Genomic DNA, 10,852 nt, shown 5'->3' with positions numbered 1-10,852 from the left:
TCGAGAAATATCGATTCCTTGTTCCAAATAAGCATCAAAAACCATTTATTAACTACAAACTCAAAACAACAAGACTGCTCGTCGTCCCCTTGAATGTTATTGGCATTAAAATTTGGTGCTACGTTTGCTACCTCTCTCTCTCATTTTCAGTTCAATTTTTAAGATGCCTACCATTCTTCATTGCACTTTCCTTAGAGTATCTTGGTTATGGTCTCTCTCCATCTGCGTTCGTCGATCCCGGCGGCCAGCTACCGACTAGTTCCCCCTCTCAAGTGTGAGAAGGAGTTGGGGTGGAGAGGATTATGCCAGTTGCTTGCCTTCCCCTTCAAAGCATCTTCTCGAAAGAAAGGCTTTCGTCGAACCCTACTACATCTAAAGGTGGTGGTGGAAATTCCTGATTGAAGCGCAGGACCTTTAAAAAGTTAATAGTTAAGAGGCACCAATATATAAATAAATGAATTACTAATTAAATTACTATGACGCAATAGTATGTAAATCAGCAAAGCCTACATGAGCGTGTGCCATTGGATACTCCCATCATATGGTTTGGCAAGGTTCATATTCAGGGGCTGCCATGATGTGCCCTACAATTTTTTTTTAAAAAAAAACTTACATGTAATTTAAAAAAAATCATTTAAGTTATATAAAATCTTAAAAAGTTATATTCCAGCCCTTGTTAAAATTTTGTTTGTCCTCTCTAATGAAAATTTTTTATCTCGTCAAAGTTCATATGCATATATTTAACTCAAATGATTCTTCATTGCAAATGTTTAACCGCTACACAAACCCAAATGTGGGTTGGAAATAAATTGTCTATAATCTACGTTGTAAATTTAATATTATCTAGGAAAAGTATGAAAATAACCTGAAATAACGACCAAAATAAACAAGAAGTACTAAGAAATGACCTGAAAAAAGTTAAAGGAAATTAAAGGCAATCTGGGAAAAAAAAGGTAGCGGAAATGAAAACCGGAAAAATTTGAAATCTAAGATTTGTTAAAGCATCAAAATTTGCTAATGCCAAACCTCTATTTTTATTGTAAACATTTCTAAACGCCAATTACCTAAAGGAAAATTATTCACCAGCTTCAAAAAAATCCAAATGGGTTAAACTGCTCTCTAAATATCAGTCTTCATAATAGATCCAATATAAGTATACATGATAAAGAATTTTTCAAAAATATCCAAATTAAAGGATTTAGAGAGGCACAAGCTTTTTACCGAGCTAAGCTGACAACAAAAAAATAATTTTTTTTTCATCTTATATCGACATATATAAATTTTATTTATCAATATCACATTTTCTACAAAATTTAATACAATTTTGACACTCACTTCTGTTATTTTTGTTGTGTACTAATGGTACCCACGGTCCCATGGAGCTGGGAGTTATTATCTGCTATGTTGGAGAGAATAAGCGAGGACTCGCCCTGGCGTTCCTGGAAAAACGGGACACACGATATATAAGCCCTTGTTTGCGTCCCCATTCTCCATGTTCTTGACGTTTCGCCCTCGTGGCAGTTATTTGTACCGCCTGTTTTCTTTCCTTTTTTTTCTTCTTTTTTTTTTTGCAGATCCAGTCTTCAAAACGGGTCATGATGAGTTATCCACAATCCATTGACCATCGGTGTGGCTTCTCCATGAGATGATAACATGATGGGTGCGATGTGCGCTCCAAACTTGATATCTCACACCTGAATAATTAAGTCGGAACTGTTTTCATTATAGAAACACATTTGATGATTGTGGAGACTGAAAAAAGTAAAAGGACTATAAAGAATATCAAAATTGGTTCAAAGAAAACCCAGTTTTAAGAAATCTGGCTTTGAAAGAGAGACTTTGAAAGAGAGAGTGAAAGCCTGATCCCCTATAAGCTATTCAAAATCAAGTTTTGGATGTGTCACCCAAACATAAAAACAAAGTTTCTAAAACTTATTAAAAAACTTGGTTTTCTTAAAAGCTAGTTTTTATAAAAATGGGTTAGAGAAGAATGTCATCCAAATCCCCCCTTAATTTCTAATACCAATAAAAAGCACAACAGGAATAAGCCTGTGCATCGGGCCAAATTTATTTGCTAATATAATTTGTATTTAATAATGATATAGCTGGGCACCAGCTCGGATGTGGGGTCTCGAGCCGGGCCTGAACTTGATTTTCGGGTGTCGGGCCAGCCCAGCCCAGCCCGATGAGCAGGCCTCGACGCCAATCCCAAGCCACCAAAAGCAAACGCGTGCAATTGGGGATAGGGAAGGGGAAGAGTTTCAGCATCCCAACTAACACCAATGAAAAAATTTAAGAAACATAAGTCGACCAACCATGAAAGTCTTTCATCTAGTTGTCAATGCATTCTATCGACCACTCTGGTAAAACCAATCATGTGTTTCGTCATGACGGGTGATTCAAACAAGTAGTGACTTGACCCCAATTTTCTTATTTGACTACATCATCAGGGCATTATATGCTTTCAACTAGGTCTTATCACTCATACAAGCTGATCATTAAGTATTTTTTTTATAATTGAGTCTAATTTGAATATATTGAGTGGAAGGAGTACATATATTAAAGCCTGATAGAGAGTGTAAAAGATAGTGAGAGAAATTACATTAATCGGACCAAGCATATTCTCTATGCGTCCCCTTATATCAGTACAAAATTGTGCAGTGGGGTTCCATCAAGTACTGTAGAGCCCACAAATTACAGCCAGTCCTATGACTACCTCGGAAGTAGGTAGGCAGAGACGAGCGGAGCCGAGTCTAAGTCAAAGTTTGACAGTCGAAGTTTGACCCTCGAGCCCAATAAAACTTGAGTCTGGTCTAAACCAACCAGGGGCAGAAGCAGGGGCCAGGTTGAAAACTCATAAATGGTCGCCACCAAAAGTTAAGCTGGGTATTGCCCGGAAGGCCTGGATTATGATCAAAATGTTGGGTTCATTGAGTGAAATTTTCTTAATGAAAATTGTGCATAATCATTAAATCTTACATACATCTCACACGAACATAGGTTATTGTAGATTATTAATTATATCTTGTCAAATATCCATAGGTATGGCTGCGCAACCTGCTCGGTCTCATATATATATATATATATATATATATATATAGGGAAGTTGGTCCATCCCAGACCGTTATGTCAGAAATAAGACATCCTAACATGTACATAAAAACTAATTTAATAGGAAACATGTTAGTTTGTTTTTATGAAGGATGTAGATTTCTCCACCATCAAAATATCAATGTTACAAGAGTCGTTCAATTTTAGTCATTATAAAAATACTATTAAATTAAACAATTATTAACTTAATATCTATTATCCATCCGCTTGTTCTTGAAAACGTAACTGTGAGGTTAGACCACAAAAAGGTGCACCATAATCATTGTATTTAAGTAGTCTGGTTTGTATTCTGGGACATACCTTAAATAATAATAATAATAATAATAATAATCATAATAATAATAATATTATTAATAATGTCAGGTGAAAGCATAAATGTATATGCAATTTTAAACGGAACTCATATATATATATATATATATATATATATGAGTGTGTTAAACGTCAAGCTGGTAAGTAAACGAAAGGCAGTGATGTAGCCTCATTTTCTAGGTGAGACTTTGTTCCCACGTACTGTGACAAACTTTGCCCGGTGCAATTTAGAAAGAGAATGTGGTAAGCAGCTAAATTGCTTTATGACAATTTAAATGGATACCATGATCTTATTATGTAGCTAAATTGACATAGTTGTATAACTCTGGGTTCTTGCAAGTAGCAACTAAGTCTTTCGATCAGGGGCTCTGGCACAGCTAGAAAATTCTGGTTACGAAACAAAAGGTTAGAACTTTTGGTGAAAAAAATACAATGGTTTAATACATAAATTTTTAATTAAATTCCATTCTGCGTTACTAATATTTTTTAGTTTTTATTACATTTATATTTTAAATGAATTTGTGTTAATTAATTTTGATTAATTCAGTATTTTTGGTAAACATGAAGGCTGAATGAGTGGGTTTTATATAATGACTTCTTGAAATTAATACGTTGTTTTTAAAACTAATCATTCGTGACTTCACTTTCTATGAATTGTGAACGTTGGACTCAGTCTGTGATTACGTATGACGATCTAGACTCAGTCCATTTCATTATAATAATAATTAATTATCTTGTATAGACCAAGTCGCTATGAGCTAAGCCTGAGTGGCGAAGTCAAGCCCAGTCATGGCAGCAACTAAGAGCCCAAGCAGTACGGGCTAACTAAATCATGGTGGCACAATTAAGTCAAGGCTTTGGATTATCAACAATTAAGGACCAAGTCATATAGATTTAAATACAGTAAGCCCATGGATTGACGATTAAATATTGTCATATCTGTTTCAGGAAGAATGCTTCTCTTGGGCTTCAGCCAGTTTCAAGTTCATGTTTAGAGCAAAATAATTGAAGAAAATATTTAAAACTAAGAAGTAAATGAAATTGATAATAAAAATGATGGAATACATCTGAATGGCGTAGATCGTAAAATACTACATTTATTTAATTTCTCAATGAAATCTTAAACATGTGTATAAGATTACGCTTGGGGTAGAACAATATTGATTGTAAGGCAAGCCGTAAAATAAATACCAAAAGGTGCAGTGTCCTCATGCTAGGATTTAATCGAACTAAAACCCCTTAGGTTGTATGGTAGTAAGGGGATCGAATTCGACATCACTGACCCGAAAATTTGGAGTATATTATAACCTGCTCACTTTTACATCATCAGTCACATAATCTCTCCCTCTCTCCCTTTCTCTCTCTCTCTCCCCCTATATATAGATATATATATATATATATATATATATATATAAAAGTTTGAAGGTTCTTCTTTTTTCCCCTGCTCCTGGGTTATGTACTGTTTCAAGACTTAGGTAAGGTACGACACACAGGTCAAACAGAGTATCACATTTTTAAAGTAAGGCCTATAGGAATCAAACTAATAATACCTTTCTATGCAATCACATTTTTAAAGTAACAGATACATGAATCAAACTAATAATACCTTTCTATGCAACCTACCAACTATGATATGCAGTTAGTGGTCACTTTTTTTTTTCATTTTTTCCCTTAAAACAGTGATATTTGCGTCAATGGAAGTAAATCTCTAACTGAATTCAAAAAGAAAAAAGAAAAGGAACCAAAATGTTTGTTGTTTGAAATTTAGATGAAGGATAATGTATACATGGGCTATGTTGTAGATGTTTGCTATTTGAAATTTAAATGATGATAATTTTGCAGTTAAATAATAATGAACTTTTGGTATGAGATTTTCATGAACTAGACCCAAATCCGATGATGCTATGTATTTTGCTACAGAAACAGTCTTGTCATGAGCTACTTAACACATCAAAACATGACTAACGATAATCAAATTACTTTTACGTGATTCAAGGTCACTGATACCAATGCATGTCCAAGTCCAGTGTAAGTCCAATGCCATCCCCATTAACACTGCATCCCTCCACTTGCATATATAAACCAACACCATTCTCATTCCTTCCCCACTCTGCCCACCTTAATTTGCTTCATACATTGGAAGCTCTTATCAGCATCACGGCCACCACTTTGGCTGAAACTGCCACCGGCGCCGCCACCGCTATAACCATGGCAACACCAAGGTTACTACTAACATTTTCCATCATAGTCATTCTCATCATCATCACAACATTGGCGCCGTCGCCGCTGCCAAATGAGGCAGATGAACCCAATCAACTGCCTGCTGAGGAAGCTTCAGCTGCCGGCGACGGCAAGCCGGACTCCGGCCGCCTACCGGTGCCTACCATTCGTCGGTTTCTCGCTAAATCTAAAGAATTGACGTGTGATAAGGACCCAAGCATCTGCGGATCATCAACAAAGGGTGGCCCTGATCACTGTTGCGAGAAGAAGTGCGTGGACCTCAAAACTGACAGCCTCAACTGCGGTAAGTGTGGGAACAAGTGCGAGCCTTTGCAACAAAAAATTTGTAACTCCGTCCCTCCGTATAGTCATCATCAAGGATGCAAAGCTTTGTGGAAGTGACTCTAGCTTGTACTTGATCCAAAAGGTGGAACTAGAAATTTTTGATTGAGGCGCAGAACTTTCAAAAAGTCAATAGTTAAGAGGCACCAATATATAGATAAATGAATGACTAAGTAAATAACTATGATGCATTAGTATGTAAATCAGCAAAGCCTACATGAGCATGTGCCATTGGATACTTCCATCATAAGGTTTGGTTAGGTTCATATGCAGGGGCTGCCATGGTTCCCCTACAATTTTCAGAAAAAAAACTTACATGTAATTTAAAAAAAAAAATCATTTAGGTTATATAAAAATCTTGAAAAGTCATATTGCAGCACATGTTAAAATTTTGCTTGGCCTCTCTAATGAAAAATTCCTAGCTCACCAACGTTCATACATGTATTTAAGTCAAATGATTCTTCATTGCAAACGTTTAACAGTGACGCAAACTCAAATGTGAGTTGGAAATAAATTGTCTATCGTCTACGGGTGTAAATTGAATATTAGCTATGAAAAGTATGAAAATAACCTGAAATAACGAAGAAATTAAACAAGGAGTACTAAGAAATGACCTGAAATTAAAGTTAAAGGAAATTAAAGGCAATCTGGAAAAAAAAAGGTAGCGGAAATGAAAACCGGAAAAATTTGAAATCTAAGATTTGTTAAAGCATCAAAATTTGCTAATGCTGAACTTTTTTTTTTTTATTGTAAACATTTCTAAACGCCAATTACCTAAAGCAAAATTCTTTACCTGCTTCAAAAAAATTAAAAGTTTCCTAATGAATTAAATTCCTCACTAAATATCAGTATTCATCACAGATCCAATATACGTATACATGATAAAGAATTTCCAAAAAAATATCCAAATTGAAGGATTTAGAGGCACAAACTTTTTACTGAGCCAAGCTGACGACAAACAAATAATTTTTTTTCCATCTTATGTCGACATATATAAATTTTATTTATTAATGTCACATTTTCAACAAAATTTAATATAATTTTGACATTTACTTCTCTTATTTTTGTTGCGTACTAATGATACCCATGGAGTTGGGAGTTCTTATCTGCTATGTTGGAGACAATAAGCGAGGACAGAACATTCCGACCCGTCGTTCCTGGAAAAACCGGACACGAGATGTAATTTAGATCTGATCCGTTGACATCCCTATAACCAGGAATGATGGACCTTCTCCTTCACTCGAGTTTCATTCATCAAACGGTCCTCATAATAGATCCAATATGTGTATACATGATAAAGAATAAAAAAAAAATCCAAATTAAAGGATTTAGAGAGGTGCAAACTTTTTACCGAGCTAAGCTCACGACAAACAAATAATAGTTTTTTTTAATCTTATATTGACATACATTAATTTTATTTATCAATACCACATTTTCTACAAAATTTAATATAATTTTGACATTTACTTATTTTATTTTTGTTGCATACTAATGGTACCCACGGAGCTGGGAGTTCTTATCCACTATGTTGGAGAGAGAATAAGGGAGGACAGAACGTTTCCGACCTGGCGTTCCTGGAAAAACAGGACATGCAATATTATATGGGCTGCAAGCAAAGCCCATGTTTACTTATTTTATTCTTGACGTTTCACCCTCGTGGCACTCATTGGTACATCCTATTTTCTTTTTTCATTTTTTTTTTTTTGCAGATCCAGTCTTCAAAACGGGTCACTGACGAGTTATCCACGATTGATAGGTCCGATGTGCACTCCAAACTTGATACGTCACATCCAAATACTTAAGTTGAAACTGTTTTCGTTAATAGAAGATTGAAAACAGTAAAAAGAACTTTTTTTTTTCAAAAATTACCAAATACTTACGTTTACTTTAGAGCCCAGCAAACAGGGGCAGAGGGAGGGGGCCCGCTTAGGTTGTGACCCTACCCCAACTAATTAAAAAAAATTACATTAAAAAAATTAAAAACTTTTAGTTGCATAATGTATTTTTTGGATTCGGATTTAGTTTGACTTTACCCGGATAAATTCGTTGGACCGTTTGGCCTGCTTCTGCACGCAAACTTTCTCTTCACATAAGTGGCTTTGAACTTTTGTCATTCCTCATTTATTTTCTACACACTCTCCCTCCAAAAAAAACTTGAGGGGATGCTTGGGTGACACTAGAAAGTCGAGTTTTGAATGAAAAATAAAACATCTCCAAAACCACGTTTGTGGAGTGTTTGGGTGCCATCAAAACTGGTTTGAAAGAACCTGGTTTTAAGAAAACCTGGTTTTGTAAGAGTGACTGAGAAGCTTGGTCCCCCATAAGCTTTTCAAAATCAAGTTTTAATGTGTCACCGAAACATAAAAACAAAGTTTCTAAAACTTATTAAAAAACTTGGTTTTCACAAAAGCCAGTTTTTACAAAACTGGGTTAGAGAAGGATGTCATCCAAATGCACCTTTAGTCTCTAGTACCAACAAAAAGCACAACAGAACACCTATCTCAAGCCAATCCTTGCAATAAAGAATGGAGGGAAGGTAGGAGTTTCGGCATTCTTGGTAAAATAACATACTCCTTCAGCTCTCCCAACTAGTACCAATGAAAAAATTTAGGAAACATAAGTCACCCAACCATGAAGGTCTTTCATCTAGTTCTCAATGCATTCTATTGACCACTCGAGCAAAACCAGTCATGTGTTTCGTGATGCTGGGTGATTCAAACAAGTAGTGACTTGATCCCGATTTTCTTATTTGACTACATCATCAGGGCATTAGATGCTTTTGACTAAGTCTTATCACTCATACATGTAGATCATTAAGCATTTTTTTCACAATTGACTCTAATTTAAATATATCCTATGCTCGACAATAGTTGGGTGAGTGTAAAAGATAGTGGGGGAAATTACACCAATCGGACCGAACATATTCTCTATGTGTCCCTTTCAATCAGTACAAAATTGTGTAGTGGGGTTCCATCAAATATTGTAGAGCCCACAAATTACAGTCAGTCCTATGACTAGCTCGGAAGTAGGTAGGCCAAGCCGAGTCTAAGTCGAAGTTTGTCCTTCGAGTCCAATAAAACTTGAGTCTGGTCTGGCCCAAGCAGGGGCGGAGGTACGTTACTAATATTTTTGTTTACATTTATATTTTAAATGAATTTGTGTTAATTGATTGTGATTAATTCAGTACTTTTGGTAAACATGAAGGCTGAATAAGTAGGTTTTATATAATGACTTACTGAAATTAATACGTTGTTTTTACAACTAATCATACGTGACCTGACATTCCATTGATTGTGAGTGTTGGATTCGGGGTCTATTTCATTATAACAATCATTAATTATCTTGCATTCGCTATGAGCTAAGCCTGAGTGTTAAACTCGAGCCCAATCATGGCAGCAACTAAGAGCCCAAGCAGTACTGGCTAATTCTCTATAAAACCAACATCATCTCATTTCTTTCCCTCTCAATCCACCTCTTGCTTCCATCATTAGCCGTACGACCACCACCACCTCCGCCTCCGCCGCCACGACCATGGCCGTACCACGGTTACTCCTAACAGCAGCAGTCATCGGGGCTCTCATTTTGCTGGTCGCATCCACGACACTCCCAGCCGCAACCGAAGAACACGAGGAACCAGAGGAAGGTGTAGTTGGCGGCATTGAGGACCCCACCGCCGAGGAGGAGCCTTACTCTGGCGACCTGCCGTCGCTCGGACTGCGCCGGTACCTGGCCAGATCCTGGAAGCCGCAGAGGTGCGACAAAAACCGGAAGTTCTGCAAACTGAAGGGAAGCCCTGGCCCTGACTGCTGCAACAAGAAGTGCGTGGATCGGAAGACCGATCGCCTCAACTGCGGCAAATGTGGGAGGAGGTGCAGGTTCACTAAGACGTGCTGCAAGGGCAGGTGCGTGAATCTGGCGTTCGACAGAAAGAACTGTGGGAGATGCATGAACAAGTGCCGTAAGGGGTCCTCCTGCCTATATGGCATGTGTGGCTACGCTTAGTGCTTGCTGCTGTGATGTTTACGAAGCACTGCTGCAAGAACCAACTTCTTGATCGAGAAATATCGATTCCTTGTTTTAAATAAGCATCAAAAACCATTTATCTATTTATTAACTACAAACTCAAAGCAACAAGACTGCACGTCTTCCCCTTGAATGTTATTGGCATTAAAATTTGGTGCTACATTGTGCACCTCTCTCTCTCTTTTTCAGTTCAACTTGCATACTTAATTTATGTTATACTGTATGACCTTCGTTTAAGATGCCTTCCATTCTTCATTGTACTTTTTTTATTGTACTTTCCTTTGAGTATCTTGGTTTTGGTCTCTCTCCATCCGCATTTGTCGATCCCTGCGGCCAGCTAGCGACTAGTTGCCCCTCTCTAGTTTTGCCTCCTTTTGTTTGTTTGTTTGTTTGTATTTTGTTTTGCATTCTTTCCATTCTTATTTCTTTGTGACTTCTCTTCACAATCATTTTGTCCCCCTCTCTCATTGTAATTTGTAATGTGTTTCTACAGTTGGAGTTTGGTTTATGATCGTTATGCCCAATGTTCTTACCTCAGTGTCTACAGTGTTGTTGTTCATGGCGTCTTGAATAGCTAATTTATGTAATTGGTAGCCTGTTATTACAAAATTTATAACATGTGTGGATCATACAGAAGATTGTTTGTGCATACAAAATATGAATCAAGTGACATGAGCTTTACCGAGTCAAGCTAGAGTACATCTCGTAAAGCTCGATCCAAGCTTGAACAAGAAATATGTGACTTGATCTTAGCTCGTTGTACATTTCTACACACTCGGATTAAAATTTGGTTAATTGCACCTGAACGGTAATCCAATTAAGAGTCCAGATTTCTTTATCGAAT

General features: G+C 36.8%; 1 protein-coding gene across 1 annotated transcript; it reads left to right on the top strand.

Moving 5' to 3' along the window:
• Positions 1 to 9,516: 9,516 nt before the first annotated feature.
• LOC116257167 (stigma-specific STIG1-like protein 1) lies at positions 9,517 to 9,987 on the top strand. Its single transcript, XM_031633779.1, has one exon. The coding sequence runs from the start codon at positions 9,517 to 9,519 to the stop codon at positions 9,985 to 9,987; it is 471 nt and encodes a 156-aa protein (XP_031489639.1).
• The last annotated feature ends 865 nt before the right edge of the window (positions 9,988 to 10,852 follow it).

The sequence above is a fragment of the Nymphaea colorata genome, chromosome 7 (genome assembly GCF_008831285.2).
Source record: "Nymphaea colorata isolate Beijing-Zhang1983 chromosome 7, ASM883128v2, whole genome shotgun sequence".
In the NCBI taxonomy this organism is placed as follows: domain Eukaryota; kingdom Viridiplantae; phylum Streptophyta; class Magnoliopsida; order Nymphaeales; family Nymphaeaceae; genus Nymphaea; species Nymphaea colorata.
The sequence above is the reverse complement of the archived record's forward strand: the minus strand, read 5'-3'. Positions and strand labels throughout refer to the sequence as shown.

Bases quoted from the DNA above. Each gene is read 5' to 3' on its own strand.
- LOC116257167 (XM_031633779.1), top strand. From the start codon at position 9,517: ATGGCCGTACCACGGTTACTCCTAACAGCAGCAGTCATCGGGGCTCTC.